This window comes from Procambarus clarkii, chromosome 48, assembly GCF_040958095.1.
Source record: "Procambarus clarkii isolate CNS0578487 chromosome 48, FALCON_Pclarkii_2.0, whole genome shotgun sequence".
NCBI lineage: Eukaryota > Metazoa > Arthropoda > Malacostraca > Decapoda > Cambaridae > Procambarus > Procambarus clarkii.
The window spans coordinates 7,760,679-7,781,516 of NC_091197.1; the positions used below are offsets into that span (position 1 = coordinate 7,760,679).

Below are 20,838 nucleotides of genomic sequence, written 5' to 3' on the forward strand. Positions count from 1 at the left end.
TGTTGCTGACGACGCCAATATCCACCCGACAGGTAAATGTCAGCCCAGCCGAGTCCTTCCTCCTTAGTGGCGGCACGTAAGTCCCCCATACTGAGACTGGAAAACAGTCACCCCGCAGCGGCAAACAACCACCCGTCAGGGCAACCAACAATCGCCCAATGTAAACACCAGCAGGGAGACCAGGGGAACGTCCGACCCGGCTGGTGGTTGCCACCACACTCTCAGCAGAACTATTCGCATACTTTGCGTCATTATATATTGGAATGTGAAAAAAATCGCGGAATTCAGAGATAACACCGTCAAAGGTGTCCAAGAAATGTGTAGGTACTTCATTCATAATGATGAACTGCCCGAAATCTTAGCGAAGTATCCAAATTTTTTGTTTATATTTATTTTTACATGCGTACATGCGAATAAATACAATAAAACAGAACAAACACAAAGGCACAAAACAAAGACAAATACACTAAACACCGGCCTGAAGGGTCGACAACAAAAACACAACAATGAGCATAAACACAAAGGAACACAGTAAATATAGACAACAAGACAATACAAGAGGGTAATGGAAATAAACAAAAAACTACACATAGCACAAAATCACCGTAGAAAAGGAACAGTGCAAGACGTGTCGTGCAATGTTAAGCGTACAGGCAAGCATGAGGAAGGCAACAGATCACAATAATCACAAAGGCACAAGGTTACAAAGAACAAAGGCACAAAACATGGGCCTGAAGGGCCGACAACAAAACAATAAGCACAGCAGTATAATGACAAAATACCCAAACCCTCACCCAACAACCCAACCCGTGAAACACAAAACAAGTCAACTGGCCCTGAAAAACCACACAGAGAGGTACAACACATAACACCAATAAAGTAAATACAATACACTCACGCACACACACACACAACCGCACACCACGCACACAAACGAACACAACACCACAACACATAGCACAAACACACAACAAAAAAAAATCACTTAAAAGAAGTAGACGACAGTGGTAGGCAAATACTTCTCAGGAAAATCATGCCCAGGATATTTCGGCTTATAAGCCTCCCACATTAAGTACTCCCTGTCGGTAGGACAACGGTCCCCCTGCTTCAGGGGGGCGGGCATAAACTCGGGAACCACCAGATCAGGCGGAAACGGCAGCATCCGGAGCTGGGCGACAGTTGTCGCATAACGAGGTAAGGCAGAACGAAGGGAAGCAGAAGACACGGAAGAAGCAGACGCAGGCCTTCGAGACGGCCCCGCCGCCGGACGCACAGGAGAAGACGACGAAGGCCGCCGAGACGGCAACCCCACACCCGACACCGCAGGAGACACAGTAGAGACGCTCGGAGACGGGAGAAGTGGCAAAACCGCTGCCGAAGAACCAGGGGACGAAACTGTGGGCGCGGAACCCCCAGAGCGAGCAGTCTTCTTGAACACCATCACCAGGTCACTACACTCACCAGCAGGAGGAACCACCCCTCACGCAGAACCGGAATCATCCGACGCAGGCGACGCACCGGAAGCAAGCTCCACAGGCACCTCACTAGAAGAAACATCTATTCAGGCAGCCGCAGGCACATGGACCTCCGCTACCACCGAGGAATGCGACGGAACCTTACCATTGTCACTGGAAGATCCACCATCGTCGAATTCTCCCGCATCAACCCAATCAGAAGATCTCCGGGACCGCTTGGGCACCGGCCTCACATCATCAGAGCCGGATGTCGACCCAGAGACCCGGACAACACAAGCCGGGCGAACCGACGCCCTCCGCAGGACGGCAGCATCCTCAACCACACGGGAAACCAGGTCGAGCACAGGAGGAGGTCCCACAGCCACCCCAGCACCCAGCACATCCTGGGCACACGGCGAGGGTGCAGTGACAGGCACCACAGACGGAGAACAGGAAGACGGGGGAGCCGTGCATACAGGAGCCGGAAGAACCACGGAAGCATCCAGGACAGCAACCGGGGCAGGACGAACACCCGACGGCGACACAACCGCCTAAGAAGAGGCAACCGCAACCGGCGATACAGCCCCTGGAGGAGGGGCGACATCTGCAGGAGACGCTTCAGGCGACACACGGGGTACGGCAGCAGCCAAAGCGGCGTCCACACCCACCGAATCCTCCTCCACAAGGAGCGGCGGGAAATCCTCCTTACGGAAGAGGTTGACGGGCGCGACGGCAGGTTCAGAGCACCCAGCAGCCTGATGGCCCAAGAGGCCACAACGGTAACACGTACGGAGCTGGCGAGCATAAAACACTAACAGAACACCCCAGAAGCCTCACTTGAGAAGGAATGTCCGCCCGCAGCCTCATTCCTAGGGTGCGAATATTTGACCACACACCCTTTAGCGGACCTAATTTAGGGAATAGTAGTTCATTTATTATGCACCCCATACCCTTCTTGTGGGCGGTAGTGGAAAGGGTTACAGAGGCACATAATGGGCTCAGGGGCTGAACCCCACAATTCATTTAGCTAAGCAAGTTACAATCTTGATGAGCTAGTTACAAAAATCAGTACAAGTCGTCACATCAACAATGGGTTCGAGATCGACCACAAGTACAGTTTCTAAATTAAGCAACTGACATATGTGGAGAGCTAGTGTCACAATTGATATGTTTGTCCTGCACACCGCCCCCCTTCCAGTGGGCAGCGGTGGATAGGTTACAATCACTTAGTTACATAGATGAGAATATTGAAAACCACATCATCAAATTTACAGACGACACAAAGATTTATGGTAAAGTGGGAAGTGATAATGATATTGAAGCCTTACAAAGAGATCTACATGAAATCCACAAATGGTCAGAAGACTGGCAAATGCTTTTTAATATTGACAAATGCAAGACCCTACATGTGGGGCATAACAACCCACGCCATGACTACCAAATTAATAACATTGCATTACAGCAGACTGATGAAGAAAAAGACCTTGGAGACAAGATCCACCACTCATTAAAAGTTGCACAACCGGTTAGTGCATCAGTCAGAAAAGCTAACCAAACTCTTGAAATAATCAAGCGTACTTTTGACTATAAGGAAAAGTAGGTAATGGTTCAACTTTATAAATCTCTGGTGCGCCCCATTTGGAATATTGTATCCAAGCGTGGAAATCTCAATTTCAGAAGGACATAGCTGCTCTGGAGAAGGTGCAACACCGGCCAACAAAAGTCATCATTGGGGGGGGGATCATTGACAACACGCCGGCTTCCTGTCCTTGTCGAGGCCACTAGAGAGTTAGTGACCCTCACAGTGTTGCCAGATTGGGCTACAAATAGCGAATTGGGCTACTTTTGAGAGCCCCGCGCTCCCAAATTTTTTATTTCGCTACTTGCTACTTTTTGGGCTAATTTAAAAGCAAGATGTGCTAATTTGGGCTATTAATGTTAAGAATGTACAATTGCGAGTTACATGAAAGTAACTAAGCTATAAATAATTGTAATTAATAATAATTGTAAATATTAATTAATACTAAATAATATTATTTAATAAATTAGTCCCAATTCAATGCAGAGTTTTCTTCCAAGCACAGTAACTTGTAAATATAAATACAAGATAATAGATAGATCGATAAATAAATAGACAACTTTCAAATATTGCACCAAGTAATGGCGAGAGGAAAAAAACTAGACAGTATACATTACATTTGAAATTAATAATGAATGAATGGTAATAAATTGGTGTATGTTTTTATGTATACCAGACAAAGTCCATTTAATGGCAGAATTTAGCCATTTTGTGTAAAAACTTTTATATCACATATTATTAATTATAACAGTAATCTAAAAAAGTCAATTTGTATATACAAGAGATGAAACAATGAGCCATGAGCTAGAGCGATGTGCTGAGTCCATAAGGAGGCCGAGCTTCCAGAAATACCTTCCTGTGATTGGCTTTTGCGGGGAATACCAACACTCTTTTATGAATAAAATTTAAACTAAGAAATAGGTCCTTGTGCACAAAAACAAGGTTGTTGTGAAAAAGAACAACAATTTCTGTTTTGCACCTGACAGAAATCTCCATCTAACTGAATAATTTACTCGAATAAGAGGACAGAGCAGAGTATCATTATTTGTGTCAAGGCAACCCCCCAATAATAACGTCACAAGTTAGGTAGCCATGCAGCCCATTTTTATATAACATCTGTTATATCCTGCAATATTTAATTATCGCTTTATTACCACTTTAAATACTTAACATTTCGCTTTTCAGGTAGATTAAAGTTGAAGCAGAATGTCATAAGCAAAGATGGTGTGCTGAATAAAGATGATTTATTAAGTGGATGGAGCCTTTAGCTGATCCCTTCCTGTGATTGGCTGTTGTGTGAATGTCAACAAAGACTTTCTACCAATGATATGCAACCATTTTATTTATTATGCACCCCATACCCATCTGTGGACGGAGCTTGGAACCTCCTACCCGAGCACAACAACCCGCCTTATGGGTTGCTGTTTGGCTATTTATAGTGCGTTGGAAAAGCAACAGATGGCGTTAGTTGTATTTTGTGGGGTAATTTGTTGTAAGTGTAATTTGATGTCAACAGATGGCGTAAGCTGCATCTTATGGCTACTGTTGACCTGCCAGTTGATAGTGTTCTTATCTGCCGACAGATGGCATCAGCTGTATTATTATTATTTTAATAATATTTTTACATTAATAATAATGTATTATTATTGCTTTAAACACTGATCTATACGTCTGGTAGCTTATAATAAGGTTTTATACCGTGCTGGTATTAGGTATTCTCAACACAAATTATACTTTAATCTCAATTAGTATTAAGTTTTAGTCTTAATGTTTTTCCTGCCCGAAACGCTTTGCGTAATAGTGGCTTTATGGATGGGCAGATGTATAAGCAAGTAGATGGGGTCGCCATGGGTTCTCCCCTAGGTGTCTTATTTGCGAACTTCTACATGGGTACCATCGAACAGAAGGTCTTAGTTGACATGAACGTGAAACCTGCCATATACTGCAGGTATGTTGACGACATTTTTACACAGGTACCTGATGTCAGACGTCTGCGGGAGCTGAAGGAGGCATTCGAGCGGAATTCTGTGTTGAGTTTCACTTACGAGATGGAGAAGGATGTGAAGCTGCCCTTTCTAGATGTAACAGTCACGGAAAGGAGCGGAGGTTTCCACACTGCAGTCTATACTAAGGAAACAAACATAGGAATGTGCCTCAATGCCAATAGTGACTGCCCAGACAGGTACAAGAGGAGTGTCGTTAACGCTTATGTCGACCATGCTCTCAGCCACAGCTCAGGATGGAAGGAAGTCGATGAAGAACTTTGTAAGGAAAGGCAGGTCCTAGTCAACAACAGCTTCTCCAATGGTTTCGTTGAAGACATCATAAAAAGGAAGGTGAAACGCCATGCAACCTCTGAAGAGTCAAGTAACACAACACCTGTACCCCCTATTAGACTATTTTACAGGAACTTCTTTTCCACAGCTCTTAAAACAGAGGAAAGGGTCCTGAAAGATATTGTTGATAGGAACGTTATCCCTACAGACAAAAATCAGAAGATACAATTGACGATTTACTATAAAACCAAAAAAACGGCCAACCTACTCATGAAAAACTCTCCAGACACAAAGTAGAACGCTTTAAAAGAGACCAACGTCGTCTATGCCTTCAAATGCCCACTTGGGGACTGTAAGCTCCAAAGAACTCAGTATATAGGCAAGACAACATCTCTTTCCAGGCGATTAACAATGCATAAGCAACAGGGTTCCATTAAGGAACATATAATTTCTTCCCACAACCAGACCATCAGCAGAGAAGTCTTAACAAACAACACAGAAATCATCGATAGATACAGCGCTAGCAGACGGCTTGACATCTGCGAGGCACTACACATCAAGAAGTCAACACCAGCAATCAACAGCCAATTAATGCACAACTATATATTCTACCCACTTCAAGACTCCGTACCAATATAGAAGCATCAAGAGGAAGTATGGGCCAATAGGCCCTTTGCAGTTACTTCCATTCTTCCCTCTCATTTATCCTATTTATACCCATTGTACCGTGTTCTGTCTTGTGTTGGTCAAAAGTTTGTTCACCTCATCCAAATATATATATATATATATATATATATATATATATATATATATATATATATATATATATATATATATATATATAATATGTGTGTGTATGTGCAGAAATAATATTAATAAAACAATTAACATCGTGTAGTGTACTCTATATATCAAAATATATTACTTTGAAACCCATATCATTCACTAAAAAGAATTGGGCTACTCTTATTACAAATTCGCTACTTTTAGACTGTCAGCTCGCTACTTTCAGCAATTTAGATCTGGCACCCGTGGACCCTCAGGTAAATTCAGGTAAATCTCCCCCTCTTACTTCTAGCAAACCCTGCTACAGTTGTTAGGTCGGAAGGTCGCTAAGTATAGCGCGTGAAGCAAGACAGCTGGTGGCAGCAGCGTCCTGACCAAAACAACAGTGAGTGAAAGAGGTCGTCATCTGCTCCTCTGTTTTTATTAATATCTGGTCACTTCTGAGACCAGAGTGGTGAGGCAGGTGTGGCCACAGGTGTGTACAAGTGTCCCACTCCAGCGCACGTGTGAAATGGCCACCAGGATGCTTACAGCTGTGGGAAGATGACAGGAAACTTGTGCATCTTTGGGTTAGTGAGTGTTTTCGTTATATCCTACTGAAATATCGACACAATAATACAAGAATACAGTAATGTGGTTATATTTAATAAGTGTGTAGGGTATTTGTTGCTTGAATTTAGCAACAGGAGGCATAATAATGGTCGTTTCAATGTTAAGAAAAAGGTCATAGGGCCCAAAGTACTACTAAGTGTTGGTGCTAATATGTTTATTTGTGATGTGTGTCTATGTATGTATTAACACGTTGTACTGAATGGGGTGAGAATAGCTTGAGCTACCTCATCCCTTTGTGTGTATTTTACCTCAATAAACTTATTTCAATTTCAATTTCAATTTCAAAGTGTTGGTGCTTGTAATGCTGCTAATGTTGGTAATGATGAATATTAAGCTCTTATATTCACGTGTCTTGTACTCATGGATTCTAGAACTGGATGTAGTTCAGAACTGCCAAGATGATGATTTCACCTGGCAGGAGGCAGGGTAAAGTGTCCAGTCTCCGGACATTTAAGAAAGATTTTTGCGTTTTCACTGAACTAAAATATTTGTTGGTGAATTGCAAACCTTTTGTCTGAATCTGTAACCTGCCACTAGAATGTAAGCTACACATGCAACACCCAAGGAGATACTAACGAGCTTTGGCAGCATCTGGAGTTTCATTGTGCTTCAAGTGTCCAAACGTCTAGATACTGATTGGCACACAAATGGGTGTTTTACCGATTTTCCACATTTATAGTGGAATCAGTATATGTAGTATGATGATAATATAATGAAGATTATAAGTGCCAACAGTATTCGAGGCCTTCCCAAATGGTCTGATGTTCCCATCAGAAAATTGGGAACATCAAGTGAATATGAACATCATATTCTTTATGTTCCCATCACTGAAATATATGAAAAAGTTAAAAAATGAAATGAAAATATGAAAAAAATAAAAAATATATATGGCATCTATAAATAATAAAATAATGGCATCTATATAGTAGGTATATAAAAAGACGCACTTATTTAAATGCAACGTTGTGTCAAAATTTCAAAGCAATCAGTGAAGAACTTTCGGAAATTACATCTCGTGTTTCTCTTACATCCAACAGATGGCGCTGTTTTTCAAAAAAAGCATGTTTTTTCGTGTCACAGGTGAGGCGTGTATCTAGTAGATATATAAAAAGACGCGCCTATTCGAATGCAACGTTGTGTCAAAATTTCAAAGCCATTGGTAAAGAGGTTTCGAAGATTTCCTCACACAAAAAACACATAAAAACAGTTTTTCAGAAAACGCATGTTATTTTACCGTCACAGACGTGACATTTATATAGTATGTATATAAAAACCTGCTCGGATGCGAATGGAGCATTGTGTGAAAATTTCAAAGCAATCGGTGAAGAACTTTCGGAGATTAGCGGTTATGCACAAACGAACATTTTCATTTTTATTTATATAGATGGTAGACAGTGGCTCGCAAAGCAAAGGACAGTAGCAAAGCCATGGCAAAAAACTATAGACCAGTTGCACTAGCATCACATATAATAAAAGTTGTTGAAAAGAGTGATTAGGAATTAATCTCCAGTTGTATGGAAAACAGTGAACTTCACAATCCAGGTCAACATGCATTTAGAGTGGGAAGATCCTGTCTTTTTCAACTACACAATCACTGTGACAATCACAATCTCCAAAGGAGGAGGCCTGGTCGCTGACCGGGCCACGGGGTCGCTGAGCCCCGAAATCACCTCAAGATAACCTTGAGGTAACCATCACAGAAACTTTAGATGAAAAACAAAATGCAGGTGGTGTATACTTAGATTTTACGAAGGCATTTGATACGTTTAACCATAGTGATAGCCCATAAAATTATACAAATTGGAATAACGAGTGAAGTGGGGAATTTGGTTTTCTGTTTTCTGTCAAACAGAATAAAAAGAGTAACAGTCAATCAGTGAAAAGCTCTGTACCCCAGAGCACAGTCCTAGCACCATTGATCTTTCTCATTCTTATCTTGGATATAGACAAAAATACTAGTCACAGCTTTGTGTCATCCTTTGCTGATACAAAAATCTGTATGAAAATTTACTCTCTAGAAGACACTGAAAAATTACAAGCCAATATTAATAGTCTTTGATTATGCAATGGAAAATAACATTATTTTAACAGTGAATAAGTTCCAGGTACTTAGATATGATGGAAGCGAGGAGCTTAAACGAAACACAGGGTGCAAGAAACAGTCAGAATTAATCGTACAAGGAAAGCAACATGTAAAAGATTTGGGAATTATGGTGTCTGACAACCTGATATTTAGTGAACATTATAGCAAATATTGCAACAGCCAGGAAAATGATTGGATGGATTATGAGAACGTTCAAACCCAGGAACCCTACAGCAGTGTTAATTCTATTAAATCACTTGTGCTGTCCCATCTAGAGTATTGCTCAGAACTCACTTTCCCTTTTAGAGCAGGAGAGATTTCTGAAATAGAGGGAATACAGAGAACATCATGGCTCGCATAGACACGATAAACCACCTAAACTACTGGGACTGGCTCAAAGCTCTCAGGATGTACTTTCTGGAATGGAGACGAGAGAGAGAGTTATCAAATAATATATACAGGTACATGGAAGATACTGGAAGGCCAAGTGAAAAATGGTGTTTCATTACATTCAATGCTGGTTCTATAGAAGCTTGTAATTCATGTAAAGGAAGGAAAATTCATAAATTTTAAGTGTGTTTATCAGGCATAATTATATTCATGTTGGACATTGTTGTGTCTTATGATTAATATAAACTGTACTGACTCTCATTCCTTTTCAGACTCAAGCTACGGATAAAGCTATCGGTGGCCATCCAAGAACTGGACACTCAAAATGGTCCAGTATGTGTGCAACAGAGAAGAAAGTTGTTTATCTGAACAAATTGTTGTGCAATTTGTAAATTATGCGTATCTCGACACTCACACAGCCACGGGTTGTCATAAAGCATGTGCTCACCAAAGCAGACTCAGCACCCGTTGTATTGGATGTGCTGACTTACTAAAGCTCTTGTGAGCAAAACGTCATCCATAATACAGTTTTAATCCTCACATTGTTTTCCATACAAACTTGATGTTTCAGTATTGATGAGAAAAGTAAAGTATCTGAGAACTGTGCTAGTTTTTTTTAATATGTTGTAATAAGTGTTGTGTTGTGCTGATACAGTGTGTGCAGTTCCCTCATTGAAATCTGAATGCTTCTTATGCTCGGTTTGTTAGTTGTCATTCATGAGACATGGTTAAACAGGGTATATGTGGTAAGATTGGCCATATTAATTGCATAAAACAAAAATTGAACACACATACTTTCTTTGTAGATTTTATAGCCGACCTCTGTGTGGATTTCATAAATAATGAGAGACGACATGTTTAGGTGTGAAGAGTGTGGCAAACAGGTTGCATACAAGGGCAACGCCATCACACAAATGATCGTGCATGCGGGAGAAGAGAAATTTGCGTGTGAGGACTGTAGCGGCCTTCTGGCCACACACCCTGCCCATCTTGGGGCCCACATGCTGGTTCAGACTGGCGATGGTGTGACAGCTGTAACCACTGTGCCTGACAAAAGGTTTGCATGCGTGACCACCACTGCCACCATACCCACAGTCAGCGAGAAAAGGTTTGCTTGTGAGGTATGTGCCAAACTGTTTCCAAGGAAGAGCAGTCTTAACACCCATCGGCTGGTGCACAGTGGGGAGAAGAAATTTGAATGTGATGAATGTGGAAGTAGATTTACTAGGAAAAGCAGTCTTAATACACACTCAATCACTCACACTGGGGAGAAAAAGTTTGAGTGCGAGGAGTGTGGTGGTCTCTTCACTAGAAAGAGCAGCCTCAACATTCATAGACTTGCTCACCGAGGAGAGAAGAAGTTTGAGTGCGACAAATGTGGCAAACGCTTCACAAGAAAAAGCAGCCTCAACACGCACATGTTGATGCACAGTGGGGAGAAAAAGTTTGAGTGTGAGGAGTGTGGAACACTATTTACTAGAAAAAGCAGTCTTAACACTCACATGCTTGTTCATAATGGTGAGTAGGTAAGTAGGTTTCCAGCGCCTGGAACCTTTATAGCCTAGTTGTATGGTGTCTTGCAAAGATGGTGCCAAAGACCATGATATATGCATTTCTGCTTCCAGTGGCATCAAGTGTACAGAGAAATGTAGAGAGATGACCATAGAAGAGAAATATAGCTACTGAAGTAGTTGAACTGCTCCCGGTGAATTTTAATGATACTGTCTACATGCGAGAATTCAAATTATATGGGGCTCACCCCATTTGAGTTAGCCAGACATTCAAGTTATCCGAATCATTACCTGGAAAATCCAGAAATGAATAAATTTGAATTTATTTGGATTTTCACGAGCCATAAATCTTGCTAAGCCAAATTTGTATTAGAGTTGAGCAGTTAAAAACTCAAACTTGAATTTATTTGTGTTTCCTGTTCTGCAGAAATCTCAGTAACTCAAATTTTTATTTAAGTTTAGCAGTAAAAAATGAAAGCTTGAATTTATTCTGGGTTTTTGCTCAGCAAAAATATAGGTAATCCAAGTTTTTATTCGAATTGAACAGTCAAAAACTCAAACTTGCATTTATTCAGATATGCCAAATATTTGGGTTACTGGAATTCTGGTTACTGTGCTCTTACAGTATGTGTTGTTATACAGTATAGTTGCATACTGTTGTGAAATTCATAAATTTGGTTCGTGTTTGGTCTGGAGTTGGAACAGGAAGGTTATTAACAAGTTACCTTGTTTTATTAAATAGGTGTTAGACAGAAAACCTGTTTTAGTAATTTATAATGATCTTATCTGAGACAGCATACTGATACGTAAGTAGCACTATGAGCTGCAGCACCACACACCATAGCTGACATGTGGTGGTGTGGGTGTGTGTGTGGTAATGTTATGAGCTACAACACCACACATTGTAGTTGATGCAGGGTAGTATATAGCAAAATTATAAACTACACAATGTAGACAGTGTAGGGTACTTACATGATAGTAACATTACATATATGTACATTACATATATGGACTAGAGCGCTATACACCATAACTGATGGTGTGTGGGTGTGTTCAGTAACATTATGAACTGCAGCACCACACACTGCAGGTGTGTGGTGCATGTACAATAACAACATTACAAGCTACAGTGCCACTGTAGCCATTTGGTTTTAACAGTGCATGTGGTGTTTAATGTAGTAGTGTATTGTTGGTATGACTTATAGCTAAGAAATATTTTTTCACCGCCATTTGTCTAAGAAGATTAGTCCAAACTTCTGAGCTGTCAAGAGTTTCAGATTAAATCTAAAAATGATTGACACTTTTTTATGGTAGTTAAACTTGATATTAATTTTTAAATTTGCACTTCAGGTATGTAATTTAGGTAATATTCTTTTTATCATCCCTCATGAATAGTAATATATCTACATCAGTTTAATGATACATTTAACTATGAAGTTGGTGACACATTGTACAGTGCAGTTACACACAGAGATCACACTAACGTGATGCATCAAATGAACAAATCCACAAGGGCAGTGACGAGGATTCGAACCTGCGTCCGGGAGCATCTGTCTGGGGCAGTGTCTGGGATGCTCCCGGATGCAGGTTCGAATCCTTTTCATGGCCCTTGTGGATTTGTACAGTGCAGTATTTCCATAAGACATAACTTTGTTCTCAGGTTGGTTTTGGGGACAAATCTTGTTTACAAAGTGTCTGCTGTAATGTTGGTTCACTGCCTCTCACAACACTAACATTCATAATATATGAATCAGTATGAAAATATATATTTAATGCTACAGAGAGAAGTCAGTATATTATTTTAGCACACTTGAAGTAGTGTCTCAGGCCCCATCAGACTTGCAAAATGAATTTTTGTTCTTCCATATCCCTCCATTATAAAAATGGAATATGTTAATTTACTAGCAATAGTGTGATGAGCAGGGTTGGTTCTTATGGCCAAGAACAGCAGTTGTTGTATTTTGTAGTATTGGTTGTTGAGGCCGAGAACAAGATTGATGGAAATCTGCGGGCATTGATATTTAAAAGAAAGAGTAAGTTCCCAAACTTATTTAATTATTGGAAATAATATATAAAAAAACCTTTCCTAGGTAAACTAGATTACTGAGGCTCACAAACAGTAATACAAAACTAGCTTACAACAAGCCACTTCGCACATCTCTGGAGGCTGATTACCACATGATAGGTCTATGAAAGGTTGGTACATGATAGGCCTATGGAAGATAGGTGTAGCCTGGAGTGTTGATATGTACATATTCACAAATATTGTCCTCATGCTCCACACACAACTTCCTAAATATCTTGCATGACCAGAGGACCAAACATTTTCTGGGGAAAGCCCCGTCAGCTCCCCGGAGCTATCCAGGCTGAATGGATATGTAACTTTCTGGCATCAGTTAATGTGCACGGAGTTCTTGCCTACCGGGGACCATGAGCCACAACCTGGCCCCCCTCAAGAGAGGCACAAGGAGCAATGGCCTGTAGAAACCCCCGTATGGTTGGGAGCATTCTATGTGTGCCATTGACCAGATCTGGCACCCAGAAAGGTAGGCGCCCCAAACCAAACCCCTATTCCAGTGAAACTATTGCTATAGATTCTGTGCCTTGGGCGTGGACTGTCTCTACTGGTGGTGTGCCAGTCAGGAGTTACTGCACAGCTAGTTTTCACCTCTTACAGCATCCGGCTCTGTTCCACCTGGGTACGTTGTCCTCTTGCGGGGTTTTGCTTTTGTTTTTCTGCCTGGTGAGTGGGTCTGCCTTGGTGGTTGCTCCTTCTGTGTTGGGGTGTATATATCTATCATTATATCTATTCTCAGATTTTGTGTGGTTGGTGGTAACCCTTGCTAGGACCCTGTGAGTGGACATGTCCCAGGGGTTCAGTTATTAGCAAATTGTTTGGTAGTTTTGGGCGACAGTTTGTAGTACCCTGCCTGGGTTTTTGTTAGTGTATTAATAAGGCTAGGGGCTCTGGGAAACACCGCGGGTCCTCCGTGGTCCGATGGATGTGACCCTTGAGTTCCTTCTCACTTCATGCAAGTCGGAAGGTTGCACTGTCCCCTTGTCTCTGGGGGACAATCACCGGTTGTGCCTCCGCCATGCTACCTGTCGGGTTGGTGATTCTTTTGGCCCTGGAGTCGAGTGACGTTTGTTGCCAGTACGTGCTCCAGTTCACTCAAGCTACTGATCATGATATGAGGGTGCAGGCAGCAGCTGCGTTGCATGCTAGGTTTAGGTTGCTGCAACCCGCTAGGTTAGTTGCTTCCCCCGGATGCCCCGAGACTGCCCTGTTTTGGTTTTAGGCACACGGACTTGGGGTGGGAGTCTCTTCGGCTCTGGTTCCTTCCCCTCGTCTTTGTCCTTTCCCTGCTGTTGTCCATCCAGTTCCTCCTCCCTTGCTTCCGGCTCCGAAGCGTCTGAGGATTTTGGAGTCATGGCAGGGTTTAGGAGGTAGTCCTGGTCCTCCTGCCGGAGCTTCTGGGTCTGACCAGTGAGCCCCCTTCGTGCCTGCTTTTTCGGCTGTTCCTGCCTTTTCTTTAGAGGCGGGATGGTGTGGAGGACGGCTCGGCCCCGGATCCTTGAGGTGAGGTTCCTGGGGCGGGGGAGGGGTTGACTTAGGGGCCTTAGGCCCCTTTGGACCCCGCTTGGGTTTTTGTACCCTCAGAGCGGGGCTTGGTGTTACAGGGTGTGGGGTTCTCTCTTCGCTTACCACCTTGTATGAGTTGGATTTGGCGTTTACCCCTCCCCGGGTTTGGTTCTGTGACCCCAACGATTCTTTGGTTCCGTCTTTCTGGAGGTTTCCGGCTTCCTGAGTCCAGTCCCAGTGAGTGCAGGAACCCCTTGCTGCTTACCTCCTGCGCGACCCGGATTTTGCGTTTGTGATGGATCCATGATCCATGACCTCTGAGGGTCGGGTCGGGTCGGGGAACCAAATGCTCTCCTCCGGCGCAGGGGGTTTCTGCTCCTTTGGTTCTGGTAGTAGGTTTGTTCGGTTGCAGCCGTCTTCTTATTTTCTGGCAAAGAATGAGACTGCTGCTTTTCGGAGGGGTCCCTGGGTTGTTGATGCTTGGTTGGTCAGGCCGGGGGTGTATCAAGACTTGTGTCCAGTTGTGGCCCTCTGCCGTTATTTGCGCGCCATGGCTTCGGTGGCCGGGGATGCGCTGTGGGTTTATTTGGTTTCCCCTTTTTCCCTGTTCCTAGGCTTGGGTCTTCCACAGGTCATCCACAGGATTATTAAAGCTAGGTAGCCTGCTGTCTATCCTTGTGCCCATATTGTGTGTAAGTTTGCTGCTTTGGCTGCCATCTTTGGCAACATGTCTTAGGTTGACATTCAGGCACAGGGTTTTTGGAGGTCGTTCAGGGTCCTGGCCACTCGCTACCTTGTCAATGTCCTTGGACCTCGTAGGGCCTGCATTGCATTGGATCGGCGGTTGCAGCCAGTTGTCTTGGCTTCGCGTTGAAGAGTGAGGACTGACTGCCGCCCGGGTAAGTCCCTGCTTTTCCTTATCTTTGGGTAATTAGCTCCGGGGAGCTGATGGGGCTCCCCTCACTTCCAGAAAAGCAGCGTTAAATGTAATGAAACACCATTTTCTGGGTGAGTCCCGGAGGCTCCCCAGCATTCCTCCCTCCTTCCCAGTTGGTGGTGTTTTCACGTATTTTGATATGCAGGGTGGATCGCCGCCATGGGGGTTTGCGGCTCCCATCTTCCCCTCCTGGGGAGGGGGGGGGGGTGTGCAGACAGCGTTGCGGCGACATGATGACGTCATGCTCGTTTGCTAATTTTCATTAGGGGAGTTCTGTCCACTCGTTCGGCTTTTGGTAGCAATAGTTTCACCAAAATAAGGGTTTGTTTTGGGGGCGCCTACCTTTCTGGGTGCCAGATCCGGTCGATGGCACACATAGAATGCTCCAACCACACGGGGGTTTCTATAGGACACTGCTCCTCGTGTCTCTCTTGAGGGGGCCAGGTTCTGGCTCATGGTTCCCAGTACGCAAGAACTCCATGCACATTAACTGATGCCAGAAAGTTATACATATCCACTCATCCTGGATAGCTCCGGGGAGCCTCCGGGACTCGCCCAGAAAATGGCGTTTCATTATATTTAATACTGTTTTTTTTTAGATGAGCTGTGCAGTTACTGTGTTTGAAAATGTTTTGGAAAAAACTTGAAGAGGATAAAGTATTTGATAAAGGAGATAGTATTAAGATGGGTGCTGGGATGTTTAGTAATGTAATATTGGTTCTAGGTCCTATTTGGTCACCTTTCCTTGCTGAGTAGAGCAAATACAGTGATTTTGTTAAATATTATATATATAATACACCCAACATGGTGTTCTTGTTGGGATTTACAAATACCCAGCACAGTACAGTGTTCTTGCTGGATATTACAAATACCTGGTACAACATTCTTGTTGGGTATTTGATATACCTGGTACAGTGTTCTTGTTGGGTATTACGAATACCTGGTACAACATTCTTGCTGGGTATTTTAAATACCTGGTACAGTGTTCTTGTTGGGTATTACAAATACCTGGTACAGTGTTCTTGCTGGGTATTACAAATACCTGGTACAATGTTCTTGCTGGGTATTACAAATACCTGGTACAATGTTCTTGCTGGGTATTACAAATACCTGGTACAGTGTTCTTGCTGGGTATTACAAATACCTGGTACAGTGTTCTTGCTGGGTATTACAAATACCTGGTGCAATGTTCTTGCTGGGTATTACAAATACCTGGTACAGTGTTTTTGCTGGGTATTACAAATACCTGGTACAGTGTTCTTGCTGGGTATTACAAATACCTGGTGCAGTGTTCTTGCTGGGTATTACAAATACCTGGTACAGTGTTCTTGCTGGGTATTACAAATACCTGGTGCAGTGTTCTTGCTGGGTATTACAAATACCTGGTGCAGTGTTCTTGCTGGGTATTACAAATACCTGGTACAGTGTTCTTGCTGGGTATTACATATACAGCAATAATCATTGGTGGAACTTTCACTGGAAGTATTAACTAGTTTTATTATTACTTAAACATACTTTGTATTAAAAGTTTTATGTTACTCTATTTATTTAATATTTTTTATATTTTAAATATACTGTATTTGTGTTTTGAAGTAACATGTTAATTAATAATATAAGAGTTTGTTTTAGAGAGGTAGTGTGTTACGGCACATAAGATGGACAAAAGACAAATAGAACTGCATTACCACTCACGATTAGCAGCGACAAAATTTCCCCAGAAAATTCTCTATGAAGACAGTGGTGAGCTTCAGATTATTAAATTAGACAAAATATACATATATTTATATATACATAAACTATATCTAGATAATTTTATGAAAGTTGTCTGTAACAAATGAGTGAAAAAATCTTGAATTGTGGTATAGGAAGAAAGGCAGTAGTACTATCAAATACTGTGTTAATTTTGTATTGTGGAGTAGCAGGAGAAATAGTACTTCATTATGTTAATCAGATATTAGAATTCTTGAACTATTGTGGAAAAGGTTGGTGTAACTTTGCAAGTAAATCATCGACTCATTTTGCAACTTATTGAACAGGAAATTAATGTTGTACAATATGATAGAAGATCAGGCCAAGACATCTGTTTACAATGACAAAGAGTACCTGAGCACTTTTAAATTTAATAGAGGATATATCATGTCGGTTGGTAAGGTAAAGTCAAATATTTATGTACTGTACTTTTAGTCTTTAGAATGTTAGTCAATTTTGGATTTTTTAAGATTTAGTTTTGATCTTGTTTGTAAACTTGACTGTGTTTTGTTTTCAGTTTCTTTACAATTGTTGTCATGAAAAACCTTTGCCCAAAATAGCGAGATAAACATGAACCAAGAGTTAAGGTACCAGCATGCAAGAGTCCTGGAAGGGTAACTGCCGTTAAGCTGCTTACTGTAATGCTGCTCATATTATTGCTGAGTCAGCCTTGTATTTACTGGGTTGAAAACAGCATATTGACCCCTCTCAGAGGAAAGATTGTTGTTTTGATAATTGGTCTAATAAGCTCTTCAAAATTATACCCAAGACACGAAACACTTGCATCTGCCTCGGTGCACTGTATCTACTAGAGTGGCAATTTTTTTTCCATGTTTTAACTCACAGCAACGGTTGTACAGGAATATTGGTGATATGTTTATAACTTACCAGATGTTTAGCTCTCAAAAAAATTACCTGTAAACATACCTAGATTTTACTACCTTATGTTTATTTTGTAGTCATGAAATCTAAATACATAGCTGACATTACTGTATAGTGCAATCATGTGGTTTGAATACAGAGCCGCCACCATTTTGCAATTATGAGGTGTGAATACATAGCTGTCATGATTGTGCAGTCATGTGATCTGAATTCAAGGCTGCTGTAATTTTGCATCTTACGAGAATAGAAGTCAAAGTTGCCATATTTTTTTTTAGCTCCGAGATAGAATCTTTTCCTTGGAATCAATGTGAAATAAAATGGGGAATCTTAAGTATGGCTTAAGTTTTTTACCCAGTCTGTTTCCTCTTCAGCAATTTTGATTTGTTGATTATTTACAAACCATTGCTGAACATTTTTGATCACATGTATGATTGTAAATAAAAATTTAAGTAAGAATGTTTGGTAAGACTTCATTGTCATTTTAGCCTCTCGTAATATTTCTGGGGATGAAATTACCGTTTTCTATTTTTTCCGAAGATAATTTATGGAACATATATGCATAGCAGCCAGTCTCATTTGATGAAGTCAAACATGGATGGCAATATAATGATAAATATAAAGCAGAAGACTGATCAATTGTGAGATTATCTGTAGGGAACTGATCAATTGTGAGGTTATCTGTATAGAACTGGTCAATATTGAGGTTATCTGTAGAGAAGAAATAATAATACCCAAACATAGAGTATTAGATGGGAAATTCCTTGGTATTCATATTGACGATAAACTGAACTTAATTTACCATATTATAAATGTAACAAAAATATTTCTAAAACCTTATGCATTCTCTCTGATCCAGTACTACACACCTCACTGACTTAGTACCACTTTATTATTCACTCATCTATCCATATCTCATCTACTATATGTTTGCCCCCTCCCTTTCCGGCCTGTTGTTGTTGTGAGGGGGCTTGGTGGACGGCTGCCAGGGTGTGATGATTCATGGGACAGTCCTCTGTCCTTTTGAAGCCTTATGCTCCTGCTGTCTTTACAAATTGTGCTGGAAGTCTTTTCCTCTAACTTATGTTTCCTTTTTTCTTCCCCCTCTTATCCTTTCTAATTGTCATTTCCCGCCAACTTTTGCCACCCTTGATTATTCTTTCGGACATCTTCTGTTCTGACGTCCGGGTGTTTGGGGAGGCACACTCTCTCACCCGTAGAACTGTGGTACCTGATGTTGTGAGCGAGTGGACACTTTTATTGTCAATCCTTGCCTTCGTTGCTGAACCCGATCTCGACGGACTGATGGTTCTTAAGGTGGCGATTGCGGGGCGTATACTAACAATGCATCCCTAGGAGGGCCCCGTCTTGTCAGGTGTCCTGTCCCTCTAATTGTGGCTCCATGGTGGGTATGGGGTCGTATTCGTGAAGGAAATTATCTCCTGCTCATTATTATGCCGATTATTGACCCTCTTTTCATCATGAATCAGCAATTAGGACAATAACAAACTAATCCCATACTACACTTGATTCCCATACTGAAATCCTCGAACATGTTAAATATAAAGTCACTGAACACACTAATTTGTACTCTTCATTTATATAATTTCTGACCTGCATTGCTAATCCAAACTTTCAATGCTTCCTGTAGGGCTGTAATAGAATCCAAGTTGCACCATACTTTATTTATTTATATATACAAGAGTTCTTACATTCTTGTACAGCAACTAGCATGCATAGCATTTCGGGCAAGTCCCTAATCCTGAGTTTCACAAGCACACATCCCCAGGAAGCAGCCTGTAGCAGCTGTTTAACTCCCAGGTACCTATTTACTACCGGGTGAACAGGTGCATCAGGGTGAAAGAAACTACCCATTTGTTTCCTCCAGGGATCGAACCCGGACCCTCAGCACTACGAACCTCGAGTGCTGTCCACTCTGCCGTCAGGTCCCCAATAAATACAAGAAATATCTAGATATTCCTAGAGTGAGACTGAAAGCAGAAATCCAATGCAAATCATGGGTTCCAAACTGTGGATTGACCTCCCAAATAAGAGTAAATGTTGTACTTCTCTCGATCAGTTTAAAAAGTGAAACTTAAGAAATATCTAATATGTAACAAATTTTACTTCGTTTCCTCATCCAAAATAAGCCAATTTTGTGTTTTTGCTGTTATTGTAAATGTTAAATATTATATCTATATTGCTAAAAAATAGATTCTCTAATATAGTAGTCTTTGCCATGCATAAGTATAATAAGTATAACTTGAATATATCTTATAATTTGCTAAGTTTCCTGAACCATTCATATATGACAACCCGTTCTCGCAAATTCGTAAAGTCAATATTGACTTATTAACTACGTGCATAGGTGACATACTTAACATAATAGATACCCCTAAAAAGATTCATAGAAAACACCGACCTTACCTAACCTTGTTAGTATCTTAAGATAAGCATCTTATTGCTTCGTAATTACAATTATTACTTAACCTATACCTATTATAGGTTAGGTAATAATTGTAATTACGAAGCAATAAGATGCTTATCTTAAGATACTAACAAGGTTAGGTAAGGTCGGTGTTTTCTATGAATCTTTTTAAGGGTATCTATTATGTTAAGTATGTCACCTATGCACATATTTAATAAGTCAATATTGACTTATTAAATTTGCGAGAACGGGTTGTATATGATAACTTCATTTACTTTTATGTGCTTATACTGTTAATATTAAACCTATAAATAATTTAACATAATTATTTTAGGTTTTACCCAAAACACATTGAGTTCTAGTGACTGTTGAACATGTATGCATTGCGCAAGACGTCCTGAATGTGAATTACCTTCCAAGTATGAATAAAAGGTGTACTTTTCTCAACCCGTTACAAAGTCTTCCTTGCTTGGTACCTTCTTTTAATAATTACTTCTCTCAGCCAGTTTTAAAAGAAACTAAGAAATACATAATTTACATCATGTGTCATACTTCACTCATCCGAAATTAA

The 20,838-nt window shown here is 41.2% G+C and overlaps 1 protein-coding gene and 1 long non-coding RNA gene across 2 annotated transcripts; both read left to right on the forward strand.

Annotated features, from left to right (window-relative positions):
• The first annotated feature begins 565 nt into the window (after nucleotides 1-565).
• LOC138350998 (uncharacterized) lies at nucleotides 566-2,009 on the forward strand. The gene is made up of 2 exons (XM_069302466.1): nucleotides 566-653; nucleotides 1,195-2,009. Exons 1-2 carry the CDS (start codon nucleotides 566-568, stop codon nucleotides 2,007-2,009), a joined length of 903 nt encoding a protein of 300 aa, XP_069158567.1.
• Nucleotides 2,010-6,455: 4,446 nt separating this feature from the next.
• On the forward strand, nucleotides 6,456-18,298 carry LOC138351033 (uncharacterized). Its single transcript, XR_011222336.1, has 2 exons — nucleotides 6,456-6,664; nucleotides 9,453-18,298. It is a non-coding gene; the product is annotated as an uncharacterized lncRNA (long non-coding RNA).
• Nucleotides 18,299-20,838: the final 2,540 nt, after the last annotated feature.